General features: G+C 35.7%; 2 protein-coding genes and 1 long non-coding RNA gene across 3 annotated transcripts in view; 2 read left to right on the top strand and 1 right to left on the bottom strand.

Annotated features, from left to right (window-relative positions):
* LOC124404915 (protein LLP homolog) overlaps positions 1–1,097 on the top strand; it is a 1,731-nt gene extending 634 nt beyond the window's left edge. The window contains exon 3 of the mRNA XM_046879410.1: positions 128–1,097. Within this exon, the coding sequence (XP_046735366.1) occupies positions 128–387 (260 nt within the window). The 3' untranslated portion in view covers positions 388–1,097. The remainder of the gene's footprint in view (positions 1–127) is intronic.
* LOC124404916 overlaps positions 1–2,889 on the top strand; it is a 22,903-nt gene extending 20,014 nt beyond the window's left edge. The window contains exon 3 of the long non-coding RNA XR_006929036.1: positions 2,698–2,889. This is a non-coding gene — a long non-coding RNA (uncharacterized LOC124404916). The remainder of the gene's footprint in view (positions 1–2,697) is intronic.
* Positions 1,315–27,749, bottom strand: LOC124404913. Its single transcript, XM_046879407.1, has 10 exons — positions 27,204–27,749; positions 11,042–11,110; positions 10,058–10,143; positions 7,739–7,831; positions 6,065–6,190; positions 5,212–5,295; positions 4,703–4,782; positions 3,194–3,301; positions 2,045–2,183; positions 1,315–1,951 (listed from the first exon to the last, which is right to left on the bottom strand). Exons 1-10 carry the CDS (start codon positions 27,584–27,586, stop codon positions 1,929–1,931), a joined length of 1,191 nt encoding a protein of 396 aa, XP_046735363.1. The 5' UTR covers positions 27,587–27,749; the 3' UTR covers positions 1,315–1,928.

Here is a 27,749-nt window from a genome sequence, read left to right as displayed (position 1 = left end):
GAGAACTTGAGTTTTCATTCAAATGCTACGGAACAACTGCAACTCAGAATTTTTCATTTACTTCTTAACCTGTATTTTAGCTAGTGAATTTGTTGCGAAACTAAAAATATATTCTCAAATTCAACAGTGACAGACGCAAAGGAAATAAAAGAAAAGGCTGCTGCCAAGGAGAAACAGAAAACCGAAACTGCTGAAGACACAATGGAAGTGGAAGGTGCCCGAGTGTTTAATAAAAGAACAATGCGTGATCAGCATGGAAACTACCCGGTATGGATGAGCAGGCGTAAAATTACCAAGCACAAGCACGCCAGAACTAAGGGAAAGAATGCACCGACGAAACAAACCAAGAAGAAAACTAAAAAACCACGAAACAAGGGAAAGAAATAATTGAATTATAGACTTAAGCAGTATACTATTATTGTTGCTGGATCTTGTGGGGACAATTGAACCGATTCAAAAAACGAATCAACTCGAAACTGTACAAAAAAAAAAGCTGAAAAAATATTATTTTTTAGCAATACAGATAGTATACCAAGATTTGTCTCAATATTATTTATGCCTATCTTTCGAAGGGTTTGTAAAGCTACATGATTCAATGAATTGCAGTTTGAAACTTACTCAGGGTTGATACGCATCGAGAAAATCTGTAAAACTAAGAACAATCAGGAAATTTCATCCTTGTAAGGAATTGGATCATTTTTACAGCTCAATATGAAATATGGTGTTACTTTTATGGGAATTTGAGGAAAAATATAATATATCCATTCGTAAAAAGTGAATAGATAGTAAGTTATCTATTGGGGGATATTGATAGTATTGTTACTTTTCAAAATTGCCAATATTGAGCGGTATAATATTCTCCAACTTCCTGCAGGAATTCGATCCTCATGAAAAAATACGTACCTGAAAAGAATCTTCGATTTCAAAAAGTGTATGAACCCTGTTACAATCCTAAAAATTGATTCAAATTTTCAGCCATCAAGTATTTGAGAATACTAAACTAAAAAAATTATTTAGATATTTGTTATATTGATTTCTTATTAGAAATATTATTACACGATATCAAAAACTAGAATAAACAGTACATTTTTTACCATGATTTGCATTATTACAAGAAAAAAAAAAAAAAACTACATGTGTTTGTATAAAAATCAGTAATACTACAGTATCAAAATTAAAATTAAAAAGTACAATAAAACAACAAGTAGTACGCATTTTCTTTCACGCAATATTAGTATTATAAGATGAGATGAGAATTTCATTTCACATCTATTATTGCTCATATTTATTGACATGAGGTGGTATTTTTTTTTCAACGAAACTGACGGGGTTATAACTGACCTCTTAAAGATTACGTCGCTACTGGCTCACCTCAATAATCTGTTTACGTTAAATCCGGCGTGGATTCATTTTCTGCCTCGATATACACACGCAAGAAAACAATTCAAATATTACCATAATGGTATTGATAACCCCTAGAAAGAAATAACAGTTCATCAAATCATCGATCCAAAAGTGTCACAAACATTAAGAGTAAAAAATCGATAGTCTTAATATTTGGTCGTATTTCATTCCGGTTATTTATTCTTCTACTTAATTTTACCAACTTTCACTCGCTGGTTGTTTTTCTTAATATGTTCACGTATCAAAATTAGACGACAAAACACGTTTGCTTAAACAATTCCAATTCTTTCGCTGATTTTCTTTTAAATAGGTTTTAGAATGAAAGTGAGATGTCGAAACTGGGATTGACTTAAGTGCAAAAAGTCGTGAGGAATTGCATAATCTCACGATCGGAGGTCGCGAAAATATTATTTGAAAACTTTTGCAATGTCATATGCATTGGATATAATAGCGTAATGTATCCACGAAAGCGTTGTAAAAAATATAGGTCGTGGTGCGATTTCCACGCGTTGATCTTTATCTCTTCAACAAATTCTTCTACCATTTCCTACAGAAAAAATACAACAATATTAATAGTAATGATATAGCACTAAATAGAAAAATGTTTAGCGTCGAAATTTTTGGCAGAACATCATATTACCGTCGAAAGCTCCACAGTTTATCCTGAACCTGGACTCAAGGTCTGTTACGCGATTCGCGATGTGTTCTATCTTTCTTGACTCTCGTTCAAAACTAGTCAACCTGTTTCGCAGCTCGTATATTTCTTGCTGCATGAGCCGCTGAAACAAATATCATCGTTGCCTCCGTTAGAATTCTTCTAGGTTCACTGATCACAGGGATTCGTGTAGGGTTCTAAATCGCGAACAATCATTTTACACGAAAACAATTAGCAGTGTTCTATTAATTTAAAACTTGGATCGAGGCCAAGTGTCTCTCACTCAATATAAATACACTCACCGACCCGATACGGTTTCACGACTATTCGCTTACAATTCAAGTATATACATGTCATCGACTTCCCCTGTGTTTTCGTATTATATACAGTTTTATACAGTAAAAAATTCATGAATACGGTTAACAAGCTTGTTACCGCAAAGTAACAAACACGATTTATTGGATTCCTTTACTATGGATTCACGGGATCCATTAATCATTCACTCAACGAAGGAATAAGTAAACCACGAGATAATTTGGGCCCATTACATCGACTTCGTTATATTTAACAAATCATTTCATCAATTTCATTACCAGCTTTTCAGATTTACAGATCATGTGGAATGTTTGTTTTTGAAGTTATCAGTGAATCATCATCCTGTTCCGAGAAATGAGCAATATGGCGCTGGAAAGATCAATCAGCTGATCGTGTCATGTGGATTACACGATTGCAAGGGCGCAATTAACTCCGTGCAAGCTATTGTACAGCTATTTCATTACGATAATTTAATGTGGAGAGAAAAAAACGGCAACATTTGAATTTTATAATTAAATATGGTGTTTTCAATGCCTCATATTTTCTCACACCAAATGGCGTCTTCAGATGATTTAGATTCTAATGCGTGCACACGGTTTCCGGTATATTAATAATTGATTATTGGTTCTAATAATAAATACGGTTAACAAATCTAGCATCAGTTCAGCTGTCTCACTTGCATCGAGACTGCTGGCGAAATAGTTAATTATAGATTTGCGGTGAAATGTAGGAGAATCGATGTATGTACTTTCTCCGTAAATTTTTTATTTTTTCTGTGAGAAAACCGGGAGCACTTAACACGATCTACTCGTTACTTACCAGGCTTTCAACGGCCCTCTTTACATCCCCCATGTTTTCCATAGCAAGATTTATTTTGGCACTCATCTCCGTTGCCCCAGCGTCTCGCCGTTTACTCCGGGAAACTAGCTAAATGTGAAGGTGTTAAAATTTATTGTCAGTATTATAGGTCTCCTCAGCACGTGGGTAATGGAAAATCACATAAAATTGTCAAGATAAATAATATATAACGTATGTGAAACACATGTTCCAAGGTGGATAATTAGGTGTATACCACAAACTGTGTGGAGAGAAATATCGGGTGATTGTCCGAGGAACACGATTAGAAGATGCTGGAATCAATGGAAAAATGGTTGGGTTTCTGTTCTTCTTTACCTTAAGAGAATGCTATAGTCAGTTTTTACCGGCCGAGTAAATCGTCACTTTTTCACTACAATCAGAGCTCGTGCATAGTTGATTAGAAAAAGTCGCTGTCAGAGCAATTCTGTACGCAATGCCGGACACAAATATCCAAAAAAAGTTTCTTCTTCGCAAATATAATGTCAGAAAATGTATTCTTCTATTTGAGTTACCACTATTTGTAGTAATACATTTCATGGTGTTATGCATGTAAATTTGTTTGCATGTAAAATAAGACATTTTGGATAATGTTTTAAGCATTGGATCAGAAATTATGTTACCTGCGGCATATTTACATTAGTGATGTTAGGCTCTGATAATAAGGGAAATAAGTGACCTCGTACTCGGTCGGTAAAGACTAAGTATACCATCCCCTTAAGATCAGTAAGCCAAAGGCGATGAGATGACTCACGGGTTAAATTCTCAGTTCCTGAGACTTAGTTGGTTGTAAGATCATTTTTCAATGACTTTCGCCATCATTTTAGTTTGCATAAAAAATTATTGTTCGAGCCGAAAGGATATTTAATCACAAGTTTCAAAGGTAATTGCACGATGCTGAATACTTTCAATTTACAGACGATTTCTGTAACTGTACTAACTTTCGGTTTCGAAAAATTCTGATTACAGTTGAAACTATTTCATGCAGCCTTGAAAGGAAATATTGAACCAATTTTAAGTTTTTATTTGAGAATACATATACGCTAGTGTCTTTAAATAGTCCGATTTATTTTTGTCCATCGAGCCGAAAATATACATATCGAATACTGCATAAATTGTACATTTTTTTCGTTGCTAAGATCAAGTATCCCCCACGATTTCCAGATCACGTTTCATTGTAAAGGGATTTATGAAATTTTTTGAATTAATTTATTTCAATTATAACCGAATTATTTATCCTGGAAAATTATGCTTTTTTAATGTGTATTACACAAATATCGTCGACTGCTGATGGGCAAAAACGGAAATCCGTCAATTTGTGTTTCTAATACTTATACAAATTATTACGGTTAATTTAAAAACAAAAATTCCCCAAAAAACAATTCGTGTATGAAGACTGATTAAAAAATGCAGAAGCTTGGGTCGCAATTCAAGGTTTTTTTAGCGATTGGTAATAAGAATTGATTATCGTACCTTCTCAAGTTTGGTGAGTCGTTTCAAAATGAATTCGTAATCTGTGTCAAAGTCCCTGTCGCCAACATCGTTTTCTGTGTCTATAAAATGGATAATAAATAGATGAAGAACGGTGTAAAAAACGTCAAATAATTGCGAGATTAAACTTTCCCTAATTAGAAAAATAAAATTTATCGAATAAAGAATAAAAAACGAATTTAATAAAAAACCAAAGAGCAAATCCGAAGCGTTGAGCAAACGCACATGGTCCAACAACGAGCGATATATATATACCTATTCGTATAGTTTATACATACGTATATATATATATTATATATATATAAAGCGCGCACGCGCCAAAGAGTATTTTTGTTTTCTTATAAATGCTTGCCTCTTCCGAAGGAGCTGTCTAAATTTGTCGCGTAGGAGTTCGGATAGTTTTTAGATGTGGGTTATACACGCGTTTATGCTAAATATCGACGGAACTGGTTTTTTGTCAAAGCTATAACAGTTTGCGGTGTTCTAAGTACCTTGTGGAATACTGGATGTCCTAATCGTCGTCGTTCTGTAGTCAGCCTCGAGATCACGAGCTTCGAAAGCTGTGTCGTCGCTACCTGCAGAGGATAAATAAGCATCATTTGTAGATTATCAATTTTTCAATAACTGTAAAAAAACAATTTCACATCTTCAATCATGCATCTCACGCGGTATTCATGCAGTTTAAAGTGTATTTCATTGCAGAGATTAACGATCAATGAAATTCTTAGACGTTCAATAAGCCATTCTGAGTGCAACAATATGCACAAATAAACATAAAATGATACATCGTACATATTTAATAAAGACAATAACAAAGCATTCCGAAAAAAATCCGCTGATAGCTTTCGCTTTAGCTTTGCGTCGTCATTTAAGTTTCATTTGAAGAAATATATTTTGCAAGAAGCGTATTATTTAAACGTGAACAGTTTACAAAGGACGTTTAAATATAAATCGGTGAATGGAGCGAGTGCGCTGCACCTATTATACCGGTAAAACTTTCGTGAACAACCGCATTTGTGAATAATACAAACAAGTCTGTCACATCGTGAAAAGCTGTGGAATTTTAATGTCGTTCAAAATTAAACGAAAAAAAAAAAAAAAAAATTGCAGAACATTTAATATCTCGATTTGTATTGTGACACTAATTTCACATAAGTGGATTTAAAAGTGATAAAAGAAGTAGATTTTCGTCAAGGATTTCATCCCCACTGCATAAAACAGGTACAGTAATTGTGTACTCGACATATTTGGTATTTAATATGAATAATTCGTTATCACGTTTGGCCTGAATTTTTTTCTCAGCATGCGAGTATAACTATATAGATCGAGCACTTCAGTACAAACCATTTTTATGACAGGACTGCCCATCCGATCGGAGCTGATAACCGGCTCGGCAGAAGCACTGGTAGCCTCCGAAAGTGTTTTGGCAGAGTTGGGCGCATGGTTTTTCGGTTACGCATTCGTCGACGTCTGAATAGAAAAGAGAAAATGTAGGGATTGAGATAGTGAAAAAAAAAAAAAAACTAACATCAAAAAATAAAAATATATTAACAAGTTATGAGAGAAAATGATAAAATAAATTATGGCAAAATTGTCGCAAGCTTTTAAACTAATTGACGCGATTCGCGTGGGTAGGTAAAAAAATAGATATATCACGCATAAATAAATAAACTGTAAGCCCACCCACTTATTGTATAAATAATTCACATGCTTGCTAGAAAGGCAATTAAGTCACGCGACGCGTTTCACCCACCATGAACATTGATGTTTCAATGTTTTAATTATAGATCTCCAGATATGATGACAGGAGTTTATTTTTTTATTTATGACTTGTTGAAATTGCTCACCAATTGTTGACACTGATTAGATTACGATTATTGTCTGCGAAAATACACTGACATGTGTCTATATAGTAATTGCCAAAGTGTTGTTCAGTATACAGAAACGAAAACGATAAGATTGCGAAGTTGAGTTCAACTAGCAATTCGTATTCTTAAACTTCGTTGTGAATCAAATTTTATTCGATTGAGGATTTTATTAACGAATAATCGATAACAACAATGAGAACTTCGTAGTATTTGAATCTGTAGCTTATTATTGATTTGGAGAATAATCATACAATTATAATAATAATGATCGATTGAAACAATATTCTTAGAGTGATATAGTACCGAAGCTGATCGATAATAATTATTTATTCATTAAACACCGTCTTTTGTAAAAAATTTTACAAAAAAACTGATGGCATTATACGAAAATCAACCAGAATTGATCGTTTCATTGGTTCGACTGATATTGCATAAATGCGAAATTGAAAGAGAATTACATCGCTCAGTGCACTAATTGCATAAGGAAAGTATAACAAAATGTATAACAAAATAAGGAAATAAGTCGATTAGTTATTTCTCTCTTACCGCTTTCACAACCTCTCGATATCTAAATTGGAGTCGATAATTAGGCCTTTGGTATACGACATCGAAATCGGCAATGAATTACAAGATGGAACAGACATGAAAAGGAATAGATAGTAAGAAGTAATCGTGTTTCGAGCTGCAGAGTGTCCTGCAGGATTCGCTCGACCGCACATGTATCCTGTAGAACTGCCGACTTAATTACGCTCCTACAACGATTCTTCGGACTTGTTATTTACGACGGACACACCGATAAAGTTTATTAATTGCGAATCGAATCGTTCGCTATCATTGCCGATAATTCACTCGCGAGTAGACAACCGGTATTCTTTTTTCTTGATGCAAGTTAATTGTTATAAAAGTTTTTTTTAACGTCTGTGATTTATTTCAGACTTTCAAATCTGTCATCTATTTTTGTTTTATTTATGATATCATTAATCGATTGACAAAGGGAAAAAAAACGTAATAATCAAACGAAATTCTGATTCATCGATTGCATTTTGCGAGTCTTTTGTGTATTTAATACTAAAAATCTGAATTTATATATTTACAATTATAATTTAAGTAAGAAATTATATTAAAAAACTGAGATTTTAGCATAGCTTACCAATTTGGCATTGTTTTCCTGTGAATTGTTTCGGGCAGCTGCATATTCCTGAGGCAACGCAGGTTCCGCCATTCATACACGCGGGGCAAGCAACTGCAGAGGTGAAATTGGAAGAGTGAAAACATGAACATATATATATATATATATATAATATCGTGTTCCGAAGCACGAACAACCAGCAACTAGTTTTTATTATTCTCAATTATAAACAAGGAAAAAGGAGCACAGCGATATTCACGGATGCGGATTCGTATTTCAGTCTGAAAGTTTCATTAAAAATTATAATTAACAGCTGATGAATTAACTTTCCTGATTCTGAACTTCTCATGAGATACAGATTCTCAGTTATACGCTATTTGTTGGAAGTTTTTCTATAAAAAACATTATTAATATTGAGAAATTTTCATAAAAACATTAAACAAGTTTCAACGAGAATTGGATCCACTGCCGATTTTATTTACAAATTCATTGCTACTGGAATTTTCATTCATCATCACCATGGAATTAAAGTCCTGAGCCCATTTTCTCCTGATACTTAACACTGGTAAAAATCTTTTAAATTCCATATCTTTTAGCAAAATTTTCTCTGAGGGTTTCTAAATTACCAATTTCAAGTTCAGTTGATTTCGGAAAGAAAAATTTTGTAACTATATCGTCGCCTCTCACCCTAGAGATCAATTTTACCTCAATCTGTACTGAAGTGAAGAATTTCTTCCTATTTTTAAACTGACTGAGGTACTATTGACACCAAAAAGTGATTAAAGAATGGTTAAAAATTGCAAGAAAAGTTCTTTTCGAAGGTAAATAAAGTTGGCCTACAGAACGATCTACTTAATGTGGAATTCCAGCGGTGTGATCGACTATATTTAGCTAATCAAGAGAGGCAGAGCTGGCTCTCTGTTGGCACAAGTTGTAACGTCTGTTGGGAAAGCGTGCTTAAGGATGAGTCGGCCGGTCACCGCCTTAATCAAAAGTTAGGAAGGGAAAGGAAGCGTTAAAAAATTTCCAGCAATGTTATTCGCGTCAATGATAGCGAAGAGGAATTAAACAACGTCCTTACCGTACTACGACACGATTGAATTGAAGTAAATTTAAATAACAATCAAAATTGTATAATTTAGATGAACTTGAGAGAAGGTTCCGCAATTAGAACCTTAAAAATGATTTCAACTCTGGTGTTTTTGATTCGATCCTAATGTTTTCGGGTTTATTTTGTCCACGATGAAGATCTCTAGAGATCTTGAACAAAAAAAAAAAAAAAAATTGGCCAAAGGTGAATGAAAATGGTTTAATTTCTTTGAGTACGTTATAACAGATGTTCGATTAAAATTATATTCCAATATTGTAATAATTTTTTCAGTATTTTGTAAAGATTTTCTGAGAAGTGAAAGTGACGAAAAAAAAGAGAGAATCTGATAAACACCAGAGTTTAATTATTTGAAAGATGCAAATTGTAAAACCGTTTTCAAATTCTTGATACCTTCGCTTCTGATGTTCGAATTTCCAGAGATTCATTTCTATAAAAAATTGGTGACGTTCCGGTTAATCGTGTTCGCCAAATCTTTGGACAAGATATAGAACATTGGTTGAGATTTCTGAAACCTTTATTTTTTTCTCTTTTCCAAACTTTTGATCCAGAGGATTCAGCCGATTCCTGTCCTTGCACGAGAAACACCATCATACGTGTGTGTCTTCATTGGTACGTCGCAGGCATGCGTGTCACTGATTAAACAGTCGACACGAAGTGCGTGCACACCTACTTGTCTACACGCAAAAGGCGTTGGAGGCACCTTGTGCATAATGGATCGAGAATCCCTTTTCCAAGAAATTATGCTAATAGCGTATCAGGCAGATGCGGGGGTCGAAAACTAGACACATTTGTCCAAAAATGTAAAATTATCAAGTAATAATTATGATTTTGAATGACGAATTCAACAGTCGAAAGTTACAGAGTCTTGAAATTTCTCCGTAAATAGCAAATTTTCAAAATTCTCGTACGCTGTCACGAAGAAGTTTGTCAAAAGAAAATCCTTTTTTTCTATCTTCACATCATGGCTATTACAGTATGTAGAAAAATATGAAATACAATAAATCCAGATAGGATGATTGTTAGTTGTAATATTTTATCTCGAGAACAAATTTAAAATTGCATTAGTTTGTTTAAGTTTCCTTGATTCAATGGCCAAGCCGTAAAGTACGAAGAATGATCACACAGGTTTATTAATTTGATCCCTTCTTCTTCGTCTCCCTTCTTTCAACTTTTTTCATGGGGATCTTGGGATGGACCAGGGAATTGTAAGGTCTAAGAGGCTTACTCACGCTTGTTGCAGCCGAAACTGAGACGAGTCACTTGAGTCCATCCTGGGCAGCACGAGAACTTGCTCTGGGGTTCCACGAAGAGCAGTCTGGAAGCCATAATTCGGGGTGAATAATTGTGGATGTACTTTTTTTTTTATCTTCCGTGCACGAAAAGTGGGCCTTACGTAGCAGTCTAGCGGTACGAAAGTACCATTATTTAACCAAATTGTCAGTCGGCGAGTTGACACTCGATGCTTTAGTATAGGACCCTTATTAGACAACCTATTGCAGATAGCGCAATTTTTTTGTAGCGCAGTCTCGAGATAGAAAAGCAAAGCAGTTTCCATTGTTGGTTATTGTTATAATCAATGCTGCCACTCTTACTAGTCAATTTCCTTTTCAACATTTATTTTTCTTGCTGTGGTAATAGAATGTCATAAGTTCTCAAATGAGAATCAGCGCTGTAAAGATAAGTTCACGCATGCGCAGTCCACTATTGCTTCACTTTCGTCCCGTGGGAAATGGGAGATCCTTTACGTCCCTAGAGATAAAATATTGACCACTCGTGTCCAGCTAAACTACCACGCAAAGCCCCACCACTTTCATTTCATAGTTATAATAGTATATTACGCATCTAGGGAGGGAAAGTAGGCTTTTCGAAACTGCGTGCAAGATTGACACCCAAGCCGAAGGTGAGGGTGTCAAAAACGCAGTTTCAAATAGCCTTTTTCACTCCCGTGTGACGTATACTATTTTTCATCAACCCCTGCATCGGAAAGTACAACTTTCCATTTATGCGAGGGGCGGAAAATTGTACTTTCCGTACAAGTGTGGTGAAAAAACTATCGTGTAGAAATCGGGCCAAAAATTGACGATCGCAATTCATGTAATTGCCACCCTCGCTTCGCTCAGGAACAAACTTCACACTCGTCGCCATCGCCTACTTTCGGCCCTAGTCACAGAATATGTTACTCTTATGGTAAAAGCGGACAAATGAATAGATACCTTACTTGACGTCCTCGGTGCAGATGATGAGTGACCGATGTTGGTGCTTGTTTAGAGCAAACTCTCCGCCTGGAACCCAAAATTATTGTTGATATTGTAATTTATAGAAAATTTCGAGACATGTAGACTGTCAGAAATATTATATTTTTTCTTAAAGTTTCGTACGATTCTATAAAATTTTATAAACTTGATCAAAATTATGTAAAAGTATATACGTATAATATTAAATAATTTCATCCAGTCAAATTCAACATATAATGTCATATAAATTTATTTGATGATATATAATTATGTTTTCCCCAAGTGACCATTATAAATTATAAAAAGGACTGTTTATCACTGCAGAAATTTCGTACTCGTTGTTAACCAACTATTAACATAATGCGAAGTTAAATCTTTGACTGCAGTTTTATACTTCGGTCTGCTCGACTCGATTGAGATTTGTGGTCGACTGATTTCGTCGCGTCACAGATCACATGTATGCATGTACCTACGCTCTTAGGTTGTTTGCATGCCTCGTGATTTCATCCGACATAAACGAACAGTGATTGATCGATCGGCAGTCGGATATCGCCAGATGCTGCATAGTCAGTCGTCCCAAGTACACGAAGTATATTTTTCCTTAAGAACCCGTAGCACGGTGGTCATTCGAGCAAACACTGTTCTTTGTCAGACGAAAAGAAGTGTGTAAGAAGAAAATCCTGATTCACCATACATGACAGGGAATTAATAAACAATCAATATTTTTTTCATCTTATTCCCTCGTCGTCAGAGTCCCGTTTACTTTCCCGTATACAGCAAGTGTTCAGAGTTGGACGAAAGTGATATATTGACGGAAAGCTTCGTATTGTATCAAACACTGATCTTTTCATCTCGACCTTATTCCACTTGTGAAATTTTTTGCTTCCGTAACGCTTAAGATTGATCTAAGAGTTTCGTATTTGGCGGTTGTTGAGTCTTTTTTGCCGACGAATTATGCTAATGGATGATGCAATTAGTCGCCTCCACTTGTCGGGAGAAATGAGAAACTGATTTTATGTCCGAGGATTCTCGACTTCTTATTAATAAAAAAGGAGACAAAAATATAAAAAAAAATTTCACTGCTGAATCTGAATCCAATTGTTTTCTATAACGTGAGTTATAATAACAGAGTCTATATGGGTTTAATACCGTCTGTCTTTTTTGAACGTCACGATATTGTTCATTCAACAACGTAATTACCATTTCAATTTTTACTGTTGTTATCTTTGTAGACGTCGCTCTTGCATTGATCTTTAGAGGGATCAATTAGTTCGAGAAATTATCTTACGCTACTGAGCTTCAAGGTAATTAATCCTTGATCAATGGTTTCTGATAATATATTCACGTGGCGTCTCTTCAATTGATCGGAAGTCTTCTAAGGTCACCCGAAATTACTAGAATTCATTTATCTTGTCGTACACGAAGTCGTTCGAACTCAATTGAACTTATACATATTTAATTGATTTCGTCTGAGGTCGGTTGAGTCGAATTGAAGTCGTGTGAAGCTATTTGAACTCACTCGAAGTCTTCAAAAAAGTTTCTCAATCCATGAAGCCAGTGCAATCAGACCACGATTTTTGTCAACTTCTGATATTTCAAAAGAAGTAATGTTTCGCGGAAGATAAATACTCAGAATTTCGCGTGGCTTCAAGAGATTTCGAAGTTTTTAGATCATTTTAGATTGCAACAAAGTTAAACATCTCCAAAAGATCTCATCAATAAATTAATTCATCGGTTTAGCGTGACTTGAAGTGAACGAACACCTTATATAAAAACTGTTATTATGAATACAGTTTGCAATCAGTAATGGTCACTCTTTCCTTTTCTCTCTCTCTCTCTCGCGAAGACGAAGACGAAGATAAGTTTTTGGTGAAATTTTCCATTCCCCTATGCTTTGAAGAACGAATCTCTCACCTTCCGGCATTCTTTTGCTTCGTCTTAACGCCATCTTACTTTTGGCCGAACCCTTGTTGGCTTTGAAAGTGTTACAAATCCGATGGAATTTCATCCATCTCAACCAACGAAATGGAACCGGGAAAACTGCCGGCCCAACCCAGCTCCGGTCAAGCATAAACTACCGGAGGGGAACGATTCGTATAAATTATTGTCCCAACCACTTCGCAGCTTGGCTGTCGCCTGCAGGAAAGTGTTATTAATTGGGTACCTGCGTGGTTTAATTTCGTTGCTTAACCCAAATCCACAGAATCTCGTGACATGGGTCTTCAGCATTAAACGACTATTCAGTATTAAATTATGTTCTTTATTTCTTCCAATTTTGGCATGATTTTCGTCAAAGCTTTTCTTGTGCTCTGCAACTCTTTTCGTTAGACGATTCAAAATTCTTACTTAGGTATGAACAAAAGGCAATCAATTTGGCAAATCATATTCGTAAAAGTGTATTGGATAATATCATCATAAATGCTATTCTTCGTTTATTCATTTATTTATTTCATTTTGTTAGATTCATGTCGCGGCCAATTCACAGACTTGGTACGAGAGAATCGACATGTGCAAAAAATAAACAAATGAATATCGGCTTAAGTGTATCAATCGCAATGATAATTAAGAGGCCCGGACTGGTTTCAGGATTATCCACTTCGCTTTGGGATGTGTTACATGTCGATGTGATGTATCCATTATAGAACTGACAATGACAGAGATGGCAGTTCTTTTGTCGGTCACTTTTTGATATCAATCTTTTCTCTTCTCCATTTTGGTTCTGGTTTCTGTACCCACTTACTCGAAGTCAACTTCTTTTTAATGTCAACGTTTATTTGTTCAAACATTCTTACATGTTCCCTGAATAGAAATTAATCTGATTCATCCCTAGAATTCAAATCAAAAATACATTTGTGGTAAAAAGATTTTATTGATTCTCAATTTCAAGGAAATCTGAAGTTGCACAAATTTTGCAATTTTAGACATTCCATCAACTCGACGAAGCTTCGCTATTCTACGTATAACGGAATTGGGGAATCGAATATCTGTCATCTTTCATTATTCCGATCTTGAAAGTGGTATCGCGGGCTTAGAATCTTCAAGCATCACGCAGGCGGTTCCGAATATTGAACGATTTCTTTCAGCGAATTGACAGCTGTCAATTGAACATGAAAATATCGTTATTTCATGTGTCACGAAGGAGGATGTAGACTTCATACACCTTGTGTAATTTAAATAAAACAATCTTAATCGATGTACTTGTTTATTTTTTTTCACCCAACTATAGTGGCAACAAATTGTTATTTCCAACCGCGATTGTATGAGAGAGGCTTTAAATCTGCACTGCACAAAGTGAAATTGAACCAGAACCAATAAAATACAGCCACATAGCCGTTCTCAGCTCGAACCAATAATAAATTAATCATTTAATCGTCCTTAAGTGTAATAAATGCCCCATGGAATTAGACCTAAAGCCCATAGATGCGACGTAAACGTCGACGGTATGGGCTGCATATGGTCTTAAATCTTCTCCGCCACGATTAACGATCTTCTACGTTCGGGGTTTATTAAACCCGGCTTCCACCACTTTAGCTTTAATATTACTACCTCATACGCGGGAATTTGTAATTCAAATCTCACTTTCCGATCGTAGCCAGAAGGTGTATGTCGACGTAAATGGTTATTAAAATTTTATTTCACCTTCTTTTTTTATCGTAAAAGATGTTAAAGTGTAATTCAATCAAGTCTGATTTATTATAAAATTATTATTCAATATACACAGCATATAGAGAAAAATAATCAGAGAAGAATTGGTTTATTCTAGTGTAAAGATGCACTTCAGTCGAAGTTTAATAAAGGTAAAAAAACAATTGGCAATGTGCAGATGGTGCCAGACGTGATGAATGATGAAGAACTTCAACGTCTTAATAAATATTCCGTCATCATTCGCGCAGAGAGTATGCATATACGTGCATACAAAAACCCAAGTGCGGATCATTTCTTGCTTATACGTGTATAAATAACGGATTCGCAATGAGTTGATACGTTATTCATATACTTGCCACTTCGGTGAGTGACAACGAAAGGCGTAAACTTTTTTTTAAGGATAAATATCCACGGTGATATACATATATGCAATATTTTATATATATACATATATAATATAAAAAAAAGTTGAGCAAAATTAATCAAGAGAAGTAATAAAAATTATATCGCTTTATTGTATAAACATCCCACAATACTTTGAAAAAATACGATCGATACGTGCAAAAAGAAATCGTAATTACACGGATGCGTTAATTGGATATCTGTCGGGGTTACGGGATAATGAGAAGAGAAGGCACTTGGGTTCGATAAATTATTTCTACAGCAGTCTTGGAGTCTCGTTCGATACGTACTGCGTGGACACTTGATTAAAGACAGCTTTCGCTGCATTTGGTAACTGCAGCATATCGTCTTGACGTTCAATATCTCACGAGAAGGAGATCGATCTCAAGTCGTACGGGATATGCGATTAGTCCAAGTCACTTTTTCAAGCAGAAATAATTAATTAGTATAGCAATTGCGGTGTCTTTATAAGGTACAGCACGAAGTTGCGAGAAGATGAAGAAAATCGAGAAAAACAGTTTCAACCACGTCAAGACGAGTTTGTATTGTGATATATACCGATCCTTCATGGTCCTAATTTCCCGTGCTCAGATGCGCTTTGACATCCTCCTCATGCCTGCTTTAATCTTCTTCACGTGCTTTGAATTCACCCCGGAACATCCGGGCTTTGTGGGCTCTGTGAGCTGAAGTTAGCTGATTACACGAGCAAATCTCCCCTCAAATTAGCACATCGCCGAAGGTCACCTTATGCAGAATTACAGGTGTAATTACGGCAGAAAATTACACTGTACGCGGGTGAAATTTACTTACTCAATACATACTTATCGGTAGTGTACGATGAAATACTTATCACTTCTATGAATTCTGTGAATTCTGTAAAATGGAAGAAGAGGTAAAACCGTTTGAAAAATCTCCAGCAATTTTTAACTGGGCCAATGATATTGCGAAGACGAATGAAACAGCATCTCTAGTATGTAAATTGAAATGAACTTCGGTAGATTTGGATGTTCATTTGTTTAATACTATTTAACATTCTGCGTTTCATTATAAGGAGGTTTTCAGAATATAAAAATATTTATGACAGACATGTGATCCGAATTCAGTGCATAAAAGCCTAACTTTCGCTTTTCATCTCTATATTCCCTCCTCTGCGTACATAAAACTCCAAGTCTTTTCGACGTATATTTGCTTATAACTTCAGAACTACTGAACCAATTTTGATTCTTTTTTTTCTGTGGAAAGCTCCAACGTCAATTCAAGTTTGAAGCTCTATTTCGTTACAACCGGATCAATAGTTTTGGAGATATGATGATATTTGTAAGCCAAGGTTAGATTTTAGGTTAGGTTTTAGGTTAGCTTTTAGGTTAGTTTTCAGATTAGACCAGATATTATCAATCGACATTCAAATATTCTTAGCTCTAAGCAAGACTGTTTGATCTGAGCATAATTTTCATTTACCTAATTACATTAGACTTGCTAGTAGGTATATTTATAAAAGTGCAAACAGTATTCTGACGCGCCCCGCCAAGTTTGGTGCGCAGTGTAACGTGCGTGCAGCGTAATTAAAAGAACGGCTCATAAAAGGAAAGAGACCTGCAGTTGTGGTTCGAAATTACGTGCCCTGACCTCGGCTGCAGGATAACCTTTCAGGAATTGACGCCGGCCCGAGACATCATACATCAAAAAGTCTCGGGTCTTCCAGTTTTACGACTTTCTCGTCTCGACAACGTATAATATTTATAGACATTGATACCATGTTTGACTGGGACGAGATTTATATCGATAACTTCGTATTTGCTGTTAAAAAAATCATTCACAATTTAAAGGAATCGTAAGGATTAGGGCTTCTTCGATTGAAATTTGCGATTTCTTGTGTTTTTATTTTTTCGAGGGATGATAAATTTCATCGATTTTATTTTCTTGAAAAGTTTTACACTTGGAAATTCATACTTTCTTTCGTAATTATATTACGAAATGGTTAAATTTTTAACGTTTATCGAATTATTATATCCACAGATGTAAAAAAAATTTGGCAGACCGAAATTATTAATAAGATACTTCGATATTGATTATTTATTACAAACAACTTTCGAATCTTGAAAAATTATTCTGAAGACGATGCTCTAAAATCCCACTAAGACCATTTTTTTAAACAGCTGATAACACCGTCGAAGATTTCATTTTTCAAGATGGTACTGATATTAAATTTGATCAATAAATAGCAATTTTGAAGCGACCAACATCGAGATAGTAAAAATCTGTTCCGTTGTATTTGTGAGAAATAGTTTCAGCCAATCAAAAAGCAACCCATCGTGGTGTGAAATGGAAGAAGTTTACCACATTTTCACGGTATAAAAAGTAGTTTGAAACAAATAATCTACATTTAAGCTCTTGTTCATAACTTGAATCTTTTACTACTTGCTTTCCTTAAAAAATTATTGTGGCTTAAAAATGTGTTTAAATAAACACTCTACGTATGATCACCTCGTAGCAGAAGTAGTGAAAAGGTATGGATTTTCAACTGTATAACCTGACGGAATAATAATGGCAATAAATTATTGAACTGCACCTCTTTTTAACCTTCAACGCTTTCGTTATGAGCTGCCCTTGAGAACGACTGTCGCATAAAGGAGATTGACCGAGTGGAAAGAGAGATTACGACTGCAAAATGCTGGCAATAATAAAACCAAGCCCGAATTACAATGTGGGAGTATGTGAAAAAAATTCCCGGCAACCAGAGTCGGGTAACAAAGTCACAAAAGCTCCAGACGTGGTTATGAGCCGTAACTTAACCCCGCGAATAAAAAATTAAAGCTCTCGTCGCGAACGAGGGAACAATCGAGTAAGCAAAACGATATGTAGGTAAATTTATGCGAAATGACTGACAGAAATAACCTTACACGTGTGAAATCTCAAATTATAGTTATGATAGAAATTGCTCGCATAAAATTTTTAGAAAAACGCTCATAGATGCATTGTGACAAAAATTTAACTAAACGTAACGTCCCAGCAGGTCCACTTCATCTTTGTGTTATTTGTTACATTTCTGTTGATAAATGTTTGTAATTGTAACATTAAAATTGTAATATCAACGTTTAATTTGTACTTTGTATTTTTTTTCATTTAATAATCCATTGAAAAATGGTTAAATCAAACCAAAAATTTTAGTGGACCTACTGGGACCTTTTTTTTTACCGTGTGAAAAAATTACGATGATCGGTCAACTTTAATCGAACCTCTCAAAACTACGTTTCGTACTTTCTTGGGCGATGGGAAAGGATTATTTGAGTCAAGTAACATTCGTTTGATTTAACTAAATGCTTTGTAAGAACTTAATATGAAGTTGAATCAAGCCTTGGAATGATCATGCTGATTATCAACTTATTCAAGATAACACGATGCGAATTCCTCGCAACAATGTGAACTTTTTATCTAGAAATTGTTGACTGAAATTACTAAAAATTTGATTGAACGTATCTCACTCATTTGTTTTAAAAATATCAATTTGTTGTATAAAAACTTTTAGAGTTATTTTATTCGTAGTACCTAATTGTTTCTGTCAATTAACGAACATGGGACTTGGAGGAATACTACATGGACTTCAAATGAAATGATATTTAGTTGACTCAATTTTGGAAACATTTCAAAAGAATCATTCGTTGAATCAAGGAATTTGGTTGGATAAATCAATTTGAAAAACTAACTAAATCGAAATTGTTGAATGGAAGTTATCGTATTTGGAACAAGTAGGGGATACTATATTAAAGTGAATGTACTACAATAAAATCAATTTTGTTTATTTTTTCTTGTTCAACAATTCCGATTCCTCCGTCTGTATTTCGAGAATCTTTTAACTACACTGAACAAGTTGCGAGCGAAAATTAGGTAAATCAAATGCTATATTAGGCAGATCGATCGCAAAATATTTCGTTAATTTTTCACGAAGCCCATTTAGTGCGATATAATTAAAAAAAGTGAATAATCGGTTGCCCGAAATCAGCTAGTCTTTGCTCCGGATAGACTTTCGATTTCCTTTCTCAATTTCTGAGGCTTCTGTAAACGTCGCTTCGTTCTTGGAAGCCTATTTCCATCTCTTATTGTTAGCCACATGCTCTTCCACTATACCAGGGAAATCAGTAACAAACGAACAAATATTTTACACTATAGGCATAGTAAAAAATTACATTTTCATCGATAAATAGATTTTCTTGTTTAACCACCTATTTTAACCACTGAAAAATTCATTTCCATATTCTTTTTTCTTGTTCTTCTTCATTCCGTAACAGATCCGAAATATAATGAGCGAAGTTAAAAAAATCTCTTAAAAAACGACCGATAGAAAAAAAATATATAAAAAATAAAATACATAAATAAATAGAACAGTAACAATAGTAGGTAGGTATATCGGATACAGTAGCGGGTCGTAATTTTTCCAGAGTGAATTATTGAGCGAAGACGCGACCTTGCCCGTAACTTGGTATGAAGTGGATACCGTCATGTATACCGTGGTGATTGCACCTTGCCATCGAATAGTTATAAATATGAAATGAGGAAGAAGGAAACTTGTTTCACGGTTAGATTATGTATACTTCTTGCTTGCTGTATACGCGGTAATTGCAAGCTACCAACGTTTTCCACGCTTCCGGAACGGCGCAGTGAGGCTACAATTAATGAGATTCTGAAAAGGTCTATTCTAAGATCTAAAAATGGCATTTCAGATTTTTTGTACCTAATAAAGTTTGGATGAAATCAATTTTCAGGATGTTTCGTTTGGCAGTGAAATGTGTGCTTTTTTTTTTCTTTACTTCAACTTGAAAAACTTGATGTGAACAGCAAGAGAAAAAAATTTTCAAAGAAGGATATCGCTCAATCAAATTCTCTATAAAAGTACCCATTGATCGGAATCCGCAATTGAAGCGGTTAAAAAACTGTAATCATTAACTCGAAAGTCAATTTTTGTATAAAATTTCATTTTTAAATGTAAAATACTCAGACTAAAAATGCGTAGACGATTTAATTTAACTTCAACGTTTCACAAGTTACGTCTTTTTGTCAAAAAATTCATTCATTGATCTTACAATGCGGAATTAAATGAGACTTTGGTAGACATGTACGAATTCGAAAAAAAAACATAAATAAAATATTTCTCTCTAATCGTTCAAATAGAAAATCTCCGAGTTCCAAGATCGGTCATTTAAAATTGTCACGAAGAATCATCCTTCCGAAAGAATTCTTTCTTCCTATTGAGCAGAAGTTTTTTGGTTTCAATGAAAATAAAACAATTTTATCTCTAAACGAAACACACTATTCAAATTCATTCATTTTCCAAAGCAATGGAACCCTTCAAAAGGCACTTCCTTATGGTCCTTCGTTGTCCTTTGAACCGGAGGATCGAGTCCTGGAAGCAAAAGAGCGAGTCCGACACTCTGGAGGCTTAAGTGCGGGCTTCGGTACGAAGATGATGTACCTATTTCGAGTTTTATCGACCAATGCTTTCCAACCTCTTCACCTTGGCCACACAAAAGTTGCAGCTAATGGATTTACTGGGCTGTGAATCACGGATCGGCATTCCTCCAACTGCCCGAGGACAAATCTTTCGTTTAACGACTCGAGTTCCTCTGAATTACATTTCGGTTAACTGTTTACCCGACCTGTTCAATTAGATTCGTGCTGTATAGGGCGTTCCTTGTTAATCCATTGCAAGATGTCTTCGTAATGTGAACCAAAATTTGGCCACGAATTTTTTGCAACGTTTTCGTTTACATTTTCGGTTACATCTGCAACTTCAGAGTGCTTTTCACGCGATAAGAAGGAACTGGAGGATGACGCTATGAGATGAGGATCAAATTTACTGACCGTAGGTTAAAAACCGGTTCGCCTTGCGTGAAATGCCCCTTATATTCAATTACCAAGCATCATCGCGATTCGGCTGATATTCCATGCAAGACGGTGCAAAACTCGGTTCGTGCTGTCGAAGAAACTTACTTGTTGGTTTATAATTTACTTGTTCATTGATTCCTTAGGATTTATGCGATTTCCGGGGAATATCTTCAGATTCTCATGCATAGTCAACCTCGATTCTGCGCGCGGATCTTCCTTAGAATTTGTTCCGACTGTCATACCTTCATGAATCTACTTGTAATAAGATATTCTCCTTATTTGGTGCCGCTGAAGGCTCTTTGTGCATCCAGCGTCTTACATTTTATACGTGCATAAATAAATATACGCGGATAAAGGATGGAATGAATCAATGTATCGAAGCGGTTGTAACAGGATAGCGTGACGAAGTTCAGCTCACAATCAGCTTTGTTCCATTCACCTTTATTGTGTCATGTATGTAATATGAAAACGTACCGGATCCGAGGTACGAGGAGGAAAAGAGAGAATGAAATTATTGTTTCACTGTCAGAATCGGGTTTAATCTCTAGAACGACTGTTGACTCACGTCTGTCGACGACCTGTATTAACACCATCTTCCACATGCTGTTTTCATATAATATGAAAACAACGCGTCTTCAAGACACACCGGCGACTCACTGTCACTGACACTCACTCTGAGAATGAGAGTGATAAAATATGACGAGTATTTACAATGAATACGGAATGCATAAGAATGATAAATTCAAGTATACGACACTAGAGATGAAGGTAAGGAACAAAAGAAATTTAACAATCGAAATTTGCATGTAAATTATACAGCCGTAGGCCAAGATTCGGGAAATTTTCAAAACATGAAATACATATATATATATCATAATTCATAAGTTAGGTCGTTGTCAACGGATCGACTGATCGCTTCGTAGAAAATCGGAACAAAGTGTTTTATTAATTTTTAGTAATAAACTGCAATTGTTAATCGTTTTATGATATATAACAATACAATCTCCTCGCCTATAGGAAGTAGAAAATGTATGCTAATAATAAATGTATCTGTTTATCATATACTCTCAAGTTTCAGCATATTCAATGGATAAATGGACTTGAATGAAAATTGGTACCGTGAGGTTTCTTGGATCATTAATCATGAATCTACGATCAATTTTGCGAAATTTAAATTTCGCCTATTCGATAAACTGAAAAAAAAATAAATAAAAACACATTTGGATTTTTGTGAAAATTGGTACCTACTCGTCGTTTTGTTGGATGACTCAGTACGAATCTGAAGTCGGATTGCGAAATCCAAAATGGTGGGAAAAAACCTAAAAATATTCCGGTTCCGGTAGAAATTGGTAGGCGGAGGTTTTTTGGCTTACTAATAACGAATCCAATGCCAAAATTTGTAGTGTTGGATTATTACGGTGGTTCAAAATACTAAAAATCGTCATCTTTGCATGTAATAAGGTATCCAAGGGCTGTAAAATCGTTAATTTCGAATCTAAACTTGCAGTTCGAATTTCAATTTGGATAGTATTATTCTTTTTTTTCTCTCTATGAACTTGAAACCTGCAATGTGAGAACCGGAAGTTCAAACGCGGTTCACGGCCAGTCTAAACAGATTTTTGTATCTTTGGAAATTCCGCATTTTTACACGATAGCGACATGTCAAATTTTTTGTTAAGAGCTTCCCTGTTGGAACGTTATAATGTACCGACGGATCCGGAGTCCAGGTTCAACGTTCTCCGATGTTATGTTTATCCTGAGAGCCTGCGGTCTTTATTTGCGGCTAGAATTCCGCTTCGGTGCAGTTTTTTCAGCTTTTTATTTTTGCCTTCACCTTCCCGAGGGAGGATTATTTCACCCTGCTGAAAGCTTGCGTTTTACGAAACGCTAAGGAAAGATGAAATTGACGATGATGGCAGCCAAAACTACTACAGAATCTGGTTGGAATTCCGAATTTCTTTGGACCAAAAACAAACCCCTTGAACAATTTGAAAATGGCGATATCGAACAATTGGATTTGAGGCGTTCATTTTTCATTTTTTATTTTTCATAGCAATTGCTTGATTCGCAGGATATCGCAAGAGCGTCGAAATGGCAAAAAGGTCCTTAGACGGAGCCTGGAGAAGGGAAGGCAGCGCCTGGCGTCGTATTCCGTATAATATACGCGTCGGGCTGCACGCGCCCTCGTTGATACTGGCAAAGGACAGGTTTGCCCCGCGTGTGTGCTCGTGTGTGCCATTTTTCACCGTTTCTTTTATTCCTCTTTATTCCTCACCGCACGGCCGCTCTATAATGCACCTGGGTAACTCGACCGGCGGCGGCAGCGAGAGCCGAGAACGAAACGAGAAAGAACCCGCAAACTCGATCTTGCAGAGTGAGGTGAAAACGGAGGGAAATTGGAAGTCGAAGATCACAGTTTTTGGAAATTTTCATAAATTCGAAAATCTAGTTTAGGTTAAGGTGGGTTGATAGTGAAGAAAGATTGGAAAATGCAAGGATTTTTTTTTTTTGAATTTTCGAGAATGTGAGTATCCATTTTATTCACGGGAAAAACAGCAACAAAAGTTTTAGCGTGGGTGTGAAAATGGAGGAAGGAATACAAAATGGAAGAGTCGTGATATCGAATTTTTGAGAATGCGAAAATATATTTTCTTCCGAGAACAAAAATGCAGGTTTTAGTATGGAGAAAAAAAAAGCAAGATTAAAAAATTCAAGAATATTGATATCGAAATTGCAAAATCTCGAAAATCTATACTACTATTGTGTTAAAAAGTGGCAAGTTTTGGTGTGAATATAGAGACAGGAGGCAAAGTTTTCTGCAAAAGCTAGAATTTTGCAAGTTTAGCCAACGATCTTTGCCAAATTGAAAAACCAACTCGACTATACCATCGAAATACTTGCTATTGGAGTGAAAATTTTTACCGTCTGTGTGTATCAACTGGCTAAAATTTAAGTGTAGAAAAAGAAAATTATTCTTAAATGATTCTTCTCAACTTTGGCTTTGCAGTTGCATCTGCCCTTTCTACTTTTCTACTTTTCTTTTAAAATATCAAAATTCTAGAAAACCAGATTTTCGCGTTTTTGAAAATCTGACATCAAAATCTTCTTATTCTTTTATCCTTCGACGTTTTAACCCCAAACCGTTCAGCGAACTCAGTAGAGACTCAACAGTAACGAGACTCGCTGACTCGATCTTGGTTCTTGAACCCCGAGGCTTTCTCATCCTCGCGCGTAGATATAAGTCGGACGTTTCTTTATTTTTATTTATTTCTGTTATTCCTCATTTTTTACCGTGGCTTTGGCTGTGGCGGCGAAGGCAGTCGCTATAGCTTAAACCACCACCATATGATCCACCACGTGAGAAAAGGATGCTGCACGGTGTACGTGTCTCGATCTGCGGAATGTTTCCTGTTACAAAACCATTCCCGCGTGAGAAAGTAGACACGCTTCGGAATATCCTCGCCGGAAATAAGAGGGGAAAAGAAGAATGAAAAATAAAGAACTCAGCGAAGATAATTATGTTTCAGTATAAGTATAAGTCCTCGGAAGACATTTAACAGCAGTTTCAAACCCTCAATTAATCCTAGTTTATATTTTTTTGTGTTTTTTTTTTTTTGCTATTTCTGATTCTATACAAATAAATTTTCAATACTCGAGTTTAGTTATTGCGACACAACGTAAATTATTATTGTTAGAAACGAAGTGATTGAAAAAAATCGTAAAAAATCGTGAAATTTGAAGGAACGATTTATTTCCTTATTTCCCCTTCTACATATTTACATGTTTCACATAAATTATTAGTTTTTGGAGTTGCTGATTACGAATCTGAAATCATATTTTTTTGATCGTACTCGATCAAATTTGGAGTTTTCGTCTGCCATATTGGATCCGATATTTTGAATTTTCGAAATTTGATATCAGATCTGTAATCAGCGACCCCAAAAACCGTAGAATATCACCTTGTCATAAAAGTTGACTAGGGACAATAACGTATGACTCGAAGGGCTAAGAAACATTTGGTTGAAATATAATAATTTTTAATGTATTGCAATGAAGATATGTATTTTTTTTCTGCAATTAGTGAATAAATATTTTCATCGATTCCAATTCTCTTTGCTTCTTACATGAAAGCTTAAGCACGAAAATTTCTACGCGATCCATCTAGACATGTTATTTTATCCAAGTTCTAATTTCTTAAAATAGACAGTTTCCAAAAACTTCTAATCGGTGAGATTAACTAGATCGTGATGGATTGCTTAGAAAATCGGAATCCTCGATTCATCGTTTAGCAAAAATTGCGCAGGATGTAATTCTGCTGATTTTACTGTTGATTACGAACGTCAAGCGGCTGCAAAATTTCGCGTTTGTATTGCGAAAATTGAATCGCAAGCTTACATTCAGAATTCGTACGTCGTAAACTCGTCAATCGCATTATACCCGAGTTTTTCGTGATTTGAACGAGGTGTAAGTCCACAAACATTTTCTCACTGTATGCAAAAAGTGTATAAATTGCAATTGCAAAATTATCATACTATATATAATTATATACACAACTGACTAAATTAGAAAAGTAAATTATTTATCTTTGGCATTGTGTTATTACATTAGATGATCAAAGAATAAAGTAACCTAAGCAATTGGTTTCTGTATCGATATTCTTTGGTCATTTCTAAAAGGAATTAACGCACAAGAAAAAAAAAATCCCTCACATGCAGAAAATATTGAATATAATTAACTCAACCATGATTTCGCAAGGAAAAAAAAAACTGCACCGAATCTGGATTCAAAATAGTCCGAAAGTGCCATTTTTTTATGAAAAAAAAAATTTCTCTACAAAAAATTAGCCTTGGTACATACTTTTTGAAAAAAAAATTTCTTTTCCTTTTTTTTTAAATTTTCACTTCAAGTCTCTTTTTCTATTATTGTACGGTAACAACTTCGCGAGACTATATTGTTAATTATCCATGCGTGTAACAAATTACTGACAAAGATATGATATATTGCTAATGTTTGTGTCGAATGCCCTGAGAAAAACACTTTGTACGTTTACAAAGTACGATAAATCGTTATTGAGAAACGCTATTTTTATCTCGGTTCAGCCCTGAGAACACACCGACATTGCAATGAGTCACATGATACCGCGTATTTTTTTCTCAACATGGAACATTCAGCACGTAATAACAAACGATACCTACAAATTGGGGCCAATAATATTTAGATTTGAATACACAATGTCCAGATGTTGTTAAGGGTGGGGGGTACAGATTGGACGGTCTAAAATCATCCCTATTTTTAGGGATGTTTTTTTTTGAAAGAAAATGAATTCCCCCCCCCCCCCCCCCCCCCCTTAACAGAGCTAAATTCAAAGTGTTTGGTATTACTTTATATATAGATAATAACACAGTAATGTAGACGCAAAATTATGGAAAATCCGAAAAAACTTTTTGTTCAGCAGCGAAACCACCGTTTAAAAAAGTTTTTGTTTGTAGTTTTCGAATGAACTCGATATCGAGTATAGATTAGGGTGTTGACGAATTTTTTTCGGCTCGCCCCACAAATCAATTTCAAATAATTCAAAAACAATTGCCTAATTTTTATCAGATTTTTACCCCAATTCTAACCCGTGTCATCAACACGATGATGGATTTCCTATTTAAAATACACGTGTTTGGATCATTTTCAGTATATATTTTATTGTAAGAGTAAAAATGTTCAAAAAAATGTGTAACTTCGAGGTTTTAGTGGGCATTAGTGCTGCTATCTGAGAAAAAATTCACATCGTCTAACCTCAGTCCAAACTATTCGACCAGAAACCCTAACAACTGATAGATCAGGTCACAAAAATTTCCAATAAAAGGTGATCGAATCTCGTAAACACTTTGAAATTGAACAGGTTGTTCAAACCAACGTATCCTTTTGGAGGATCAATGATGTCAATGTTCACCAATAAGTTTCTAACGCTATTCAAAAAGCTAGGAATAATAAAACCAGACAGTTACTAGTACCTTTAAGACTCAAATATCGAGCATAAAAACAGTGTGAAAATAAATTTGCTTTTCAATCTACGAGTAGATATGAATTCTAAAGAGTAATTTCACGGCAATTCATACGGAATTTCATCGCAATCCAGTCTATAGAACCTTGGAACTGAATTTACGTTAAAAATTACTCTGAATGAAAAAACGAAATGAAAATCAGACCCAATTTAACTTACCCAGAATGGTGCCTGGTGTATCCGGGCTGCTGGTTCCCCTGGGAAAAAACGTTCCTCTGCTGATGGGCCGGACGATGATGGTCCAAGTCCCCATAAGCGACGGCCCGAGTTCCGGCGAACTCCGCAGAAGCGAGGGCCACAAGTCGCTGAGGCCCCGTCTGGTCGGCGTTGCTAATTCCACCGCGCCACTTCCTCACGGTTTGGGACTCATGGGGGTGATGCTGGGCCCGCGAAGCGTGCCGGAAGGTCAAGGGCGGCCAGCGAGGTTCGCCTACTTCCGGAAACCGATTGGAATCGGGCCCCCGGGACTCCTGATAGTCGGCAGCCACGAATGAGGCCCCGATGACGACGACGAGAAGACGGAAGACTGCGATCCTCTTCATCTTGCTGGATTCTATTCTTCCTATTTCGCGTTTCGGAAAACTGAGAGCCTTGAGACGTGGTCACCGCATTTCCGCCCCGCCTGGCGAACGCGAGAATTTCCGGTTCCTAAACCGTCTTTGCTCCTGATTGTGGAATCGACGAGTTTTATGCCGCCAAATTCGA

Source organism: Diprion similis, chromosome 3 (genome assembly GCF_021155765.1).
Source record: "Diprion similis isolate iyDipSimi1 chromosome 3, iyDipSimi1.1, whole genome shotgun sequence".
Lineage (NCBI taxonomy): Eukaryota > Metazoa > Arthropoda > Insecta > Hymenoptera > Diprionidae > Diprion > Diprion similis.
The sequence above is the reverse complement of the archived record's forward strand: the minus strand, read 5'-3'. Positions and strand labels throughout refer to the sequence as shown.